The following is a 13,087-nucleotide window of genomic DNA, read 5'->3' on the forward strand; positions in this document are numbered from 1 at the left end:
GTTCTCTTCATATAGTCGTCGTCACGCTATCGTCTTCATACAGTCGTCGTCATCTCAGCATCCTCATGTCGTCGTCGTCACGCTATCGTCTTCATACAGTCGTCGTCATCTCATCATCCTCATGTCGTCGTCGTCACGCTATCGTCTTCATACAGTCGTCGTCATCTCATCATCCTCATGTCGTCGTCGTCACGCTATCGTCTTCATACAGTCGTCGTCATCTCATCATTCTCATGTCGTCGTCGTCCCGCTATCGTCTTCATACAGTCGTCGTCATCTCATCATCCTCATGTCGTAGTCGTCACGCTATCGTCTTCATACAGTCGTCATCATCTCATCATCCTCATGTCGTCGTAGTCACGCTATCGTCTTCATACAGTCGTCGTCATCTCATCATCCTCATGTCGTCGTCGTCACGCTATCGTCTTCATACAGTCGTCGTCATCTCATCATCCTCATGTCGTCGTCGTCACGCTATCCTCTTCATACAGTCGTCGTCATCTCATCATCCTCATGTCGTCGTCGTCACGCTATCGTCTTCATACAGTCGTCGTCATCTCATCATCCTCATGTCGTCGTCGTCACGTCGTCGTTAAGCCATCATCATAATCGACGTCTCAATGTCCTCATGTCGTCGTTAAACGCCTTTGTCGTTCGCACAATATCCTTCGCTTCGTCATTCCATCGTCACTGCGTCGGTATCATACAGTCGTCGTCATGCCTCCATGCTCATGCGCGACCTTGGCAAGCGAGTGTCATAGCAAATTGGGGTGATATTGGAGTATGTGACGAGTATGAACCGAGGCAATGAGTCTCATATTTGCCACTACACGTGCTAAATAAATGTGACTTCAGGAATATGGTCTGTCTCAACATTGCTCGATGGCTATTCGCATTTCCATCGACAGTGATCCTGAGGTGAGCTTTGCCGTAATTTATTTAGGCATTGACTCTCAGACCTGTGGTTGCACTCCCTTGTTTGAACAAACCAAGTTCATTGGCAGGCATCAGGATCGACGTACGCCCGAAAGTATTGAAGCTGCTCGAATTGCGCATGAAGACACCTATGTGTTAGTAGATCATCCGTCAATTTGTGACGGAAAGAACTGTCATTCTTGGGGAAGCCCATTCACACGGAATAAGAGGTAGAAAGTCATACTTTCTCGCTGTTATATTAAATTATGCAGCTCTTCTCGCTTATTCTTTTCTTGTTTGTTTCCCGTTTACATGTGTATAGGGGGTAATCATTTTTAAGCCTTACAGGATTTTTAAAACATACAAATATTTCATTAGTTGAACATGTGTTTGGATTTCTCATGCATGTAATGTTCGCCTCTATGAATAATCCAGCTCAAGGGCTAGAATTGTCTTATCTGCAACAGGCGATGTTTAAATATTCCGTGAAACTTAAAAATGATCCCTCCTATATTTCGTTTGCAATTAACATTCTTAGTTGAAAGTTAACGCTTGTCCTTGTCGGCTTGTCGGTGTTCCTTGGTTTCTTGTCCTCGTTGGTTTTGTCACTCTATCATGTCTTTAATCATGCAATATTAACTAGCCAAATCTTTGGCGTTACTTTGCGAATGAGGGTGAGTCCCGGCGAATGTATGAACAAGAATGAGTACCGGTGATTGTAAGTGGATACCAGTACGACGTTCTGATGGCAGGTTAGTGTGAGTGAATCGAGTAAGTGCACAGCTGGAAAAAATGTTGATTAGTGCGAGTGAGTGCTTACTCATTTTGCCCTCCTATGGTTCAGAACCCATCTCGCGTTCGAAGTGAACTGTACATGTGGCCTCGACAGCGAGCCGCAGTTTCGTGTGTTATGAGGCGGCACATATGCCACAAATCCATGCGTGTATCCGGAGGGAGTGAAAAAATTCGCATTTCCTGCACACTCACTAGAGCAGTAAATCTCAACAGGTTTGTCTGTACAGCAAAGATACTCCGCCATGAAGCAAGTTTTATTGGTTTTGACAAAAAGCAGTAGTCGAGAGTTCTGATGCACAAGGAACCAAAGGAGAGGCACAAAGGTCCAAACACAGGATCACCGCCTATATGCTAGGGTCATTTGGATCCACGCGAGAGCCGATTCTTGCACGAGAGCAGCAACAATCAATGACGCAGTGCTGTCAGCCGATCGTCTCATGCGCAAGCACACGGTTGGTTGCGACGTAAGTCATCTACACGCCAACCGCCGAAGGCATTCGTCGATCAACTTGTAGGGAACGTGGCAGTACACCGACAAGTACCTTCATTGCTCGACGTGTGGGCAAAGCATTTTGACACCGAGTCTGCAAAGCCGGCATCGAGATGAGCTTCGGTGCCTACAGTCGCTTACTTGGGGTGGTGTCCACGTTGGAACTAAAGGTGCTTCTTGTCCGGTTGAACAGCCGCCGACTTCAAGATCACGTTCGGTCCGCCCTCTTGAGTTTCCTTGACCCGCATAAGACCCTTCCTGCGGCTCCCGAAAGCAGCGCATCAGCAGCACGTTGTCTACGCTGCGGATTAGGCAGGTCGTCTGTGCCGACTACCGTGGTGCGGAGCGCTGGCAGCTGCTGGGGCCGCTGACCCCGCTTGTGTCACTGTTCGAGGGGGTGCCGAAATCCCCAATAGATGCGGAACTGCCACCGCAGGAGTCACCACCGTTGTTTTTCTTGGATTTCTTCACTGCTCTGGCCTTCGTCTTCATTTGTGCGGCGAGGCATCTGTTCTGCTCCTTCAGCTCCTCGATATCCACCCGGTGGGCAGCATTCTTTTTACGCATCGTCTGGATATAGTCCGCCGCCTTTCTCAGGATCTGGACCCGAGACGCCTTCACCCCTTGCATATCAGGTAGGGCGTCCCGTAGGCTGATGAAGCTGTATTTGATGTGATCCCTTCGTCTTCGTTCCATTGCGTTGTGGCGCGCCCTCCTGTCCTCATCGCTCTCGGCGCCCATGTCGCGCTCTTCGTCATTCATTATTCAAGGCGACCCGGACAGCTGGCGACTTCTGCAACGGCAGAGCACGCGGGAACTGGACGACTCTTCTAAAGCGCAGGCTGTCAGCGAAGGTCTGGAAGATGGCGGCAGCGAGCGCTAGAGTAGGAGGAAGACGAAGCGAAAGGAAAGCAGCGCTGACCGTTGAGAACTGTTGAAGATACGCGATCACCCTGCATCATAATTCTAGTGCAAGAAAAAATGCACTAATTCAGCACTAGTTCAACGTATTTACGCATTTATAATTTCCCTTTGTATTTTCTGACTCCGCTGCCATGAGGGCCGTGATAGTTTGCGTGTACCGATTGGATGGGTTCAGCTGCAGAGGGGAAGAAATAAAAGTTTAGTGACTATCATACAATCAAAGTTTAGACAACTCGGTTTAAATTTTCCCATTCTGAATATTCTTTCTTTAGGAGCCCCTCTCCAGGAAACTACGACCTCGATGTTTGCTCAGCCGTGGATAAACTTATTGTTGTTTCAGGGAGATTTTTTGAAGTGCTCCTTACGTTATTTTTATTAATTTCTTCCTGACAATGTTACCAACTTTAGTAGCAATAGCAATTTCCTTAAACCATCCAAATATTGGCTAATCCTCCGCAGTGGGTATGTGCCATCATAAAAGGAAAACCAACCCAAACCAAACCAAACCCACACAGTGGGCATGTGCCGCTTTTGCAAGAGCAACAAGTCCGATTATCTTCTAGTCGTTCTCATCTGTGGCGGATTTGCACTTGGAGTCCCGTGGAGCCTGCGCTGAGGACGACCGAAAACCTGAGGAGCAGTTCCGGAGATGCATTTCCAGAGTGCACTGGTGAGCACTGTGCCCACTGAATAGAGACAGCCAAAATTTTGGCATTGGTGAAGGACAAGTTCCGTCAGGCATACTTACGAAAGCACAGTGATGCTAGTTCCGCAGTACATATCTGGTGGAGCGGTGAATCAACTCAGGATGCGCGAGCACGGAGATAACGAATAATATATTTATGAAGAAAAAAAATAATTAAAAAAGACATTGTTTCATCCCTCTCTACACAGTTCCGCTCAAATTAGGGCGTAGCTATGACAGTGATAGCAAGCACGCGAGGCCTGTGCTGCTGTGCCACGTAAACAGCACCCCGGAGGCTGCCAGGCGCCATAGTTATATCCAGCGTCGTTAGCCTACGGCTGGCCACGCGACTGGCCGCTAGAGGCACTTTGCGTGTATTCGCGGGCTTCTTTCACGTCTGAAAAACTCTTTTATATCGCACGTATCGAGCAACAGACAGCTGTATCGGGAGTTTTTCATGTTGCTCTCCAATTTTATCATTGACACTTTTAATCTAATTATAATATTTGAGAAGCTGTTTAATTAATTAAGACTAATTATGTCATTAGGTAGAATGCAAAAAACAGTCTGAGTACCTCCAAGCGACGGCAAACAACATTACTTTGGTTCTGTTCATCTACATGACATTTGTATATCTTGAAATCGGCGTTCATGATAGTTGGGACACCCTGCATATATACATATATATATATATATATATATATATATATATATATATATATATATATATATATATATATATATATATATATATTTATATATATATATATATATATATATATAAAGGGATACGTAAGGTCATTTTGTTTGTGTCATCTACTGTGGGGGTCCCTTATACAGACCTTTTACCACACCATACCCATAGGCGCCGCCATATTTGCTCACGTGACAGCGCCCGCCATTCTGATTGACGTTTGCTCGCTCGTTTGCAATGGCCACGGTATCCACAGGCACGGCTCAGACAACCACTATTTCGTCCACCATGGTGAGCAGTGAGTGGACAGACGACACAAGACTCTGGTCAAAGCTGCAGAGGCACTGCAAGTATACTTTCTATTTATCTGTTTTGTCTGCGCTGCAGTCTTTATAGCATGCAAGCTTACTGGATGAAGGCGACTAATGTAACAACCTAATGTTTGATTTAGCATTTTACTCTTTATATTCTAGTCTTTACAGTAGCAGATTTATATGGCTGTTGCGGCCATGCGCCTGTTACCGTCGTTAACTATATGTACAACAACTTCGTGCCTTTTTATGCATTGAATCTCCAATGTAACTGGAAAACCAATTATGTTGCCTTGAAAAAGAAAAGTCTACTTGTGGAAACGTTGGCTCCTGCTTTCACCTTGTTCTTGTTTTGCTCATCGTCTGAAATACATTTCACATTTCGTTTCACATCTGAAGAACGCAAATCCCGAAACTGGTTCGTTCAAAGCGGATACGCCTTGCGCCGGATTTGCACTCGTTATACAATGTGCAAGTCGCTGTATCCGCCGTAAAGCAATTTGACTAAACCTTAATTGGCGAAATTACGGTGGTTACTCAATATGCGTTTTGATTTCTCATGCAAATAATATCCGACGGCGCAAATAACATCCGCCTCATGGAGTAAAGAATCTCAAAGAGCAGAGCTCTTCTACAAGCTACAGACGATTTTCTTGTTATTCTTTTAACTGAAAGGGAGAATTGTATTTACAGAAAGGCAGAGAGGTCGGCAGGAGCTATAGCTTGCTCTGGCCTGCTACTCTACACTGCAGAAAAGCGACGGGGCGGAAAAATAATTATGATTATGATTGGAGAAGGAGGTGCGCATATACAAGCCCACAGCGTTACAGCGTCTCTAAAGCCGGGTATACCGTATATAATATACTCCGTTGATCCATCGGAACCCGCGGCCAGACATGTCTTGCCTCGATGCTCTCATACAATTGCCCCAATTTTCCGCCAGATGGACATCGCTGTTCGCCCTCCTCAGTGACGCAATGCAAACGCCACATTTTCTTTCTCTCTCTTGCGGGAAATGCGCCGCAAATTGAACAAATGCAAGATTCTTCGTGCAAGCCTCCGCTCTCTATAGTGCAAGTTTCTTGTTCGCTTCTTATCGTTTTTGTATCGGCATGACGGGCAGTGCTTCGTACAACGCTTGTGATTGCGACGGGACCATATAGCACTTACACTCATTTCCTGTCCGTCTTCTTAAAATGAAGGACAGATTTGTGAGCTGCTTTAAGCCAACTGGATGACAGAGCGTTCACAGAAGAAAAGATATTGGGACCGTGGATTCGGCCGTCATCCGCAAAGAAGTCCATCAAAGCGCTGCTTTTTTTTCGTTTTCTTTTTTTGATTTCTTCGATACAAAACGACTGGGCTCTGCTACAGTTGTTTATCACGCGGGGAACGCTGTTGTGCGCGTGCCCGCATCCTTGTTAATCCCTTTCCGTTTTCCTTTTCTTTCCGTTTCCCCATCCCCAAGTATAGTGTACAAAACCAGGTGCATCTCGGTTACCGTTTTTTTTTTTCGCTATGTCTATTCCTGTTTGTCTCTCTGCAGTCATCTGACTATAGTAAACGTCCCAAGAAAGACATTTGCTTGTATTAAGGCGCGGCGCCACCTCATCGATGTTTCTGGCTGTGTAAAGCCGAACTTGCTGCTTCAGAATTTCTCGCTCCGTCTCCGGCTTTGCATCCATGGATATGCTTGCATAAGCGTTCACTCAGAGTCGGCAGTGTACCTAAAAACACAACGAAAAACGCGCCTGTGGCCCCGCTTGCTCAACGGTGAGCTAGGGAGGCATAACAAGTTGGGAGCTCGAAGACGGTACCATTGCGGTACTAAAATCCCTCAATAATTAAAAGTACCGACAGGCTTTGATCCAGCCCACAACGCCTGCGATAGGCTGATCGGTGACATGTGACCTTGCTCCGCCCCTTTGCCGCCATGAAAGTTACTGCGCGCCGGGCGAAGTGCGCGCGTTTCGCCTGTTGTGCTATGCACATCGCTGCGATAATTTCGTTCCGGGGTGGGGGGGAATGCCTTGTTGCTGTGCGGTTGGGTGCCGAAACCGGACGATGGATGGCAAGAAGTTATTTTGCATCACGCGCGGCAACCAGAACCTAACCAGACGAAAAATATGGTTACACAGAATTGGACGGACGGGCTTTGAACCGTCGGTAACAGCACGACTATGCGAGGCAAGTAACATACAACGATACAAAGGTGCGATAGAAAGTATACACGTGCGTGTGTCGAGCGGTGATAGTATTTCACTCGCGCGCATGAATGTTGACGGCCGAAGTTTGTGAAGATTATTTATTTTAGTGCATTACGAGCCCGTTGACTTGGCAAGTGCAGTATGACCTAGCATGAAAGTAAATAGTGGGGCAGAAACGCATTAACTCGCTGACAAATATCCGCATTGCGTTACGTGAGATAAAAAATAAAATTCAGCAGCGAATTCCACTTTTACACTTTCCTGTGTTTGTGCGCGCGTTAACTGCGCTTTACAACATGTCCCAAAAGTCATTTCCAACTCTCACTTCCAGCTCTCAATATGTCCAAAATGTCATTTCCTATAATCTAATCGCATTTTGTGCATTGCATATGTGAATAAATATATTCCTAAGTGCCTGCATTACTCTGCTTTTAAAAACGAATACTGCATAGCCACAGCTACTGGCCATCAAATAATAAAGCGTAATACAGCATATCAAAGTACATTACATACAGCTGCGAGCTCGTTCCTTCCAAGTTTCCCTTACGCTCGAAGATGTTTCAGTAATCGGCAATGCCATTTTACTGATGAAAAACACACAACTGCAAATTAACATAAGAAAAACGCCACAAGCGATACACGGATTGCCAGCAAAACACAGTGCAGTAATAGCTGGGCCGATCCGCGTGCGTTTCGTATAAGGGCCCTCTAATTCTTACGGGGCTTTAGCGGTGCACGGAGGCGAAAAGGGATAAACACAACAATGCGCGTAATGATTCGAGTTTACGTGGCGACGTCGCACGGTTCACGAGAACAGTCAACCGCATTCACACACGCGCACACACTACGCTTGATATTGGTGTGCCGCGAGATCAGATCGCGCTGGCAGCCCGAACACGATCGAGGAGACACGCTGACACGATCCACACCGCCGCTTCATCATGTCGCGACAGTTGCACTGGCTCGTAGCATTGAACCACAAGACACAGCAGTCGTCGTGTAATCGCTACACGACAGACACACTCAGCGGCAAGAAGACTGTTGGCACACTCGTTTCCACACACACACAGGATGTTGTTTAGTTGCCGTGAGGGTCACGCGCTTTGAGAGTCGCACGTTTGCGCGACGTTATGTCGAAAGTTTTTCGGTCCACGCGTCTGTCAGCCTTCATTTTTACACGACTTCTTCGTTCAAACCAACCGCTATGTGTACGCAGCACACTTACAAGCAAAAGAATTCACAGAGCAAACGGGATTAAGCGCAAGCAATCACCAAGGCTCGCGTGGTGATTGAGCGCAAACGAACGAAATGTAAACATGCGGAATCGAGGCGATCAAGCCCTCATTACGCTCTCTTGAGCGTTTTTCTTGGAGCGCTCATTTGAAATTGAAGGACTAAATTTAGCAGTTCGGGTCCTTCTCTCGTTTTTCGCCACAGTCAGGCACCAGTAGGTTTTATTTCCGCGCGTATGCAGATATTTTTTCACCTCACGAATGCCGCGGCGCCGCGGTTTAGCGTGGGCACCGTCTGCTACAGGAACTTCCTAGGTGGCGCGCGTGGCAGATGTCGCTACCTTGAAAATTATAAAGGGACCTTATGCGGTACGCGGTACAAGCGACGCGCACTTCGCAGAGCCAGCTGCGTACTGTCTACGTTTTCAAGCAGTGCCTCACCCGTAATAGGGAGGGTACGCCGCACACTGACTATGAATGCCCAACCTGGGGATCACTGCTATTACGAATGTTTCAAGAAGCACGACGCATATGCAAAGCCTAGCAAGATAGAGTGATGGCGAGCGTTCGTAGTCCTCACATCTGACGATGAGACCTATCTGGTGGTTTAGTTAGCGCTTCTGTCGGCACGGTGTGTGCGACGAGTCGTTGCGAGAGCCTTGAATCGCCTGAAAGGCCCACTGCAACGAAACTTTGGACTGCGTAAAATGCGAAGTTTCAGACATTGTAGATATACAGTAACCTCCATGCGAAAGTTTACTTACACCTAAAATGCAATTGGATATCTCAAGAAAAGCTTGCAAGGATGGATGTATTTGATACCGAAAGAGGAAAAACAATTAAAACGCCGTCATTACCACTCAACTGAAGTGACGCATGACTGAGAATGCTTGCCTCCCCTGCACGATCTCCGAGACTACGCATAGGCGGCGCCCGCGGCGCCATGAAAAAATTTCGGAGGTGACATGCTTGCTTTTTTTTTTTTTTTTTTTTTGTCGTATTCGCTAACCCCCAGGCGCACGTGCTTAAAATTTAAATTATGGGGTTTTACGTACCAAAACCGCGATCTTATAATGAGGCACACTGAAGTGGGGGGCTCCGGAGATTTAGACCACCTGGGGATTCTTTAACGTGCACCTAAATCTAAGTACACGGGTGTTTCCACATTTCGCCCCCGCCTAAATGCGACCGCCGTGGCCGGGAATCGATCCCGCGACCTCGTGCTTAGCAGCCCGACACCATAGCCACCGCACCCGCCATGGTTGCTCAGTGGCTATGGTGTTGGGCTGCTGAGCACGAGGTCGCGGGATCGAATCCCGACCGCGGCAGCCGCATTTCGATGGAGGCGAAATGCGAAAACACCCGTGTACTCATAATAAGATCGTGGTTTCTGCACGTAAAACCCCATAATTTAAGGTACTGTTTAAAGTATGTTAATAAGAAAACTATACTATTAACAGTCCTGCAGCTTTTTCAAGCTTGCTTCATTAGTGAATACTACTCATCTATAACTGCTTTAGTCAACGTGAAATTTTGTTGCAGTTGGTCTTCAACGTTGTTTCACATGCTGCGACTTCCGTCGTACTGCGATGGAAGTCGCAATCGCAAACTCTTGAGGCCGACCCACACGGAGCGAGCTTTCCTAACGAAATTTCGGCGTCGAGCGCCGGCGCGGCGACACGGCGGCGTGCCTTCGTCGCACTGCACGCACATGAAACCAAAACAGGTCGCCGCCACCATGATTTCAGTGTTGCTAGATTTGCCGTGGTTTTATTACCCAGTAAAACAAAAACCTGTTTGTCATTACATGCAAGTCATTTCTTATTTAGTGACCACATAGAGAACGTCTTATTATTTAGCTTTCATTGTTATTTGGTAATTTTAACTTTTCTTCTTCTTCGAGAGAGAGAGAGAGAATCTAGACGTCAGAAGGCGGAGAAATCGCTCTAGTTGCTTACACTGTGCAGTGGTAATCGTGATCGGCTTCTGTGCGACCAAATACGAACTTGCCGTTTAAAAACTTCGGTGTCAAATTTTCGTACGACGTAATTGCTTTCTGCTCGTATTATGGCTAGCCACGTCAAATTTCGGCGGCCGGCAGTCGCATGCAGTCGAGCCATCATTGGTCCGCGCTGCCCGCCTGCGTTCGCCGCTTCCAGCGGGCGGCTGGCAATATCAAGCCCGGCTGGGTCGGCGGCGAACAACGACGTTCTGGCCGCCGGCCTCTGGGCGGACGCCGGCGGGCGCCCTGCCACCGCTTTATCGCCGGAAACTCGCTTCACGTGGGTCGGCCTTACGAGGCACCCTGCGACTTAATTGCTCCAAGTCGGCTGCGCAGCCGTACCATTGACCCAGGTCCGATTGTCGGACACACTGCCGACCAATAGGATGCCGGATATGCGGCAAGCCGCGCGGTCTATTTTGTGCATTCCTACGGTCACAATTTCTGTATAATCCCCCTTACGCGATGCCCTTCTGGGCCTGTAAAGTATTTTGAAATAACTGAATAAATAACCAGTCATAAGAACACCGAAGAAAAAAAATGAAGCGAGGGGTATCGGAGCGAGTGCCGTTGGAATTGCGCCGCAATCCATTTCGTGGTTTCTTTTGGTGTCAGTATAGTTGTAGAAAACGTCGTATGTCGTTGAATAGACCGGCGCTTGAACGGGCTTTTGATAATTTTGCGAAGAGCTTTAGGTCTGCGGAGTGCTTCGCTAGGAAAGGCGCTAGGCATATGTGACGGCGCGAGGAGCCGTAAGACACGCCGTGACGCGAGCAATTGCGCGATCTTGTTTGTGTCATCCTCATCGACTAAAAATGCGAACAAATTAGGCTGAACAAAACTCTGTACTTAGCTTCCATGACCTCACGTCCCCCATAATTACCGGCTATGAGCACCGCGACGTCGCATACTCAATTAACTTGCATTTCCCAGTTCGATTTCCAACCGGGGTTGATGAAATGTGAGTACCTACTTGTACCTTTGCTGATTGACACGTGCTAGGTGTTTCCGATTACGCGAGGTGTCCCTCCCCCCCACGAGCACTACGCAGTCCCGCTGGAGCCCGTTTGCTATATGCATACGAACATCTCTTAACATACGCCGAGCCAACTAGTGCAGAATTTGGCCAACCGCGGCACTCGTGTGGCATGAAACTTTCTACGTTAAAGGGCCCCTGAAACGGTTCGGACAAATTTTGTAGACGCGTAGGGTACAGCTTAAGTAGAACATTCACACCATAATTTAAGTGAAGCGTTACGTATTAATGGAGCTACAAGCGATTACAAGTTACCCTCCTCCCTAGCCATGCTTTTCCTCCTCAACTCATTCGCCGAGCGATCGGGGCTAAGCTCCGCCTTCACTGGTTCTGCGTCAGGATGCGACGTCATATCGTCCACTTCCGGTTGTTTTGGAGCCCGCCCCCGCCAGTGCGAAACGTCTCCGCTAGCGGCTTGGCCGTCAACCACAAGCGAGAGCTATCGAAGCAGCGTGCGTTGCGAGCATTCTGTCGTAGCGCCGAACGTGTCTGGTATTCCGGTAATAACACACTAGCAGAACGTTTCGATGGAACGGTGGAGGCATAAGCTCAAGCTGATGAAGGAACTTTAGCGTAGACGTACGTGAGCTGCCTGATCGGTCTCCACGGTCCAGCCACCCGTTGGCGCAGAGCTTAATCAGCCAAAGAAAGAGCTAATATTGCTCTAACCAAGTGTAAAACAATTTAAACATTTACAAAAACAACGTGTTAACGATTACACTCTTGCGAAAAATTTACACCAGCAGCAAAGAATCCATTTTGTTACTGCTACTGGGTGTGGTTGAGCTCTATGCCACCAGGTGGCTGCACCGTGCAGGCCATTCACATTTGCGCTTCTGTTCATCCCCTGAAACGACACGCAAGGGGACACGGCCAGGCACTGTCCCCTTGCGCTTGCGGTTACCCTAATACCGGACTCGCGAAACGCTATTGCGTTAGTAATCTTCCGGTGTAAAATGACGGCCGCAATAGCGCAAATCCAGGCGCCCATCGGATAGCGGCAGTCCAATGCGTTGCAGCCAGTCCGCTCGTCTACTGGCTTGCAGAGAGACACGATGTCGCAGCTTGACATATTGCAAGTCGCTACGTTTGCAGTCCACAACGCAACAAAGTCGAATCATAGTGCTCGCGAAAAGACAGACCGACACGGACGGCGGCGCTCTCGTCAAAGACGGAGCACGTTGTAACACAAGCAGACAACATTTGCTGTGTGCCGGAAGTGCTTAAGTGTACTGAAAAATTGTTCTTGGGCATTCTCTTTATGAATTAACTAACATTCAAACTATTACAAACATCATTTGTTTACCATGAAGTTGGTAAAATTATCGATCACGCGCCCTGGTCAGCCAATCGGACAGTTCGCCCCACTGACGGCATATGGGTGATTTCCGTCATATGGGTAGGGGCGGCTTGAAATTCCGCCAAGCAGTGTGCTGCGATCGGCAGCGATGTGCTTTTTTAAAACCTTATAATAAATTACACGCTTTACGCGCAGCACTTAGATGTGTCAATTAATGATAAGAAGGACCTACTCTAACGACTCAGTACGTTTGTAGAAAATCGTCAAAATCGTGTCAGGGTCCCTTTAAAAGCCTGGATATTATTTACTTCTGTTAAACAAAGGAGAAAATTAGCATAACATGTTTTTTTTTTTTTTGCATTGCGTTTGAAAAGTTATTCGACATGTGGAGCAGGTCATCATTGCGCTCGCAACAAGCAGCCGTGGGCGTCGCATCGGCGCAATCGCGTACATGTGACAAGCGCTCACCGAAAATCGCAATACTACGTGTGCCAAA

The 13,087-nt window shown here is 47.6% G+C and overlaps 1 protein-coding gene across 1 annotated transcript; it reads right to left on the bottom strand.

The window, feature by feature from the left end:
* Positions 1–1,961: 1,961 nt before the first annotated feature.
* On the bottom strand, positions 1,962–3,056 carry LOC126546926 (uncharacterized). The gene is made up of 3 exons (XM_072288178.1): positions 2,532–3,056; positions 2,413–2,464; positions 1,962–2,327 (listed from the first exon to the last, which is right to left on the bottom strand). The coding sequence occupies exons 1-3, from the start codon at positions 2,960–2,962 to the stop codon at positions 2,184–2,186; spliced, it is 627 nt and encodes a 208-aa protein (XP_072144279.1). The 5' UTR covers positions 2,963–3,056; the 3' UTR covers positions 1,962–2,183.
* Between the last annotated feature and the right edge of the window lie 10,031 nt (positions 3,057–13,087).

Source organism: Dermacentor andersoni, chromosome 1 (assembly GCF_023375885.2).
Source record: "Dermacentor andersoni chromosome 1, qqDerAnde1_hic_scaffold, whole genome shotgun sequence".
Lineage (NCBI taxonomy): Eukaryota > Metazoa > Arthropoda > Arachnida > Ixodida > Ixodidae > Dermacentor > Dermacentor andersoni.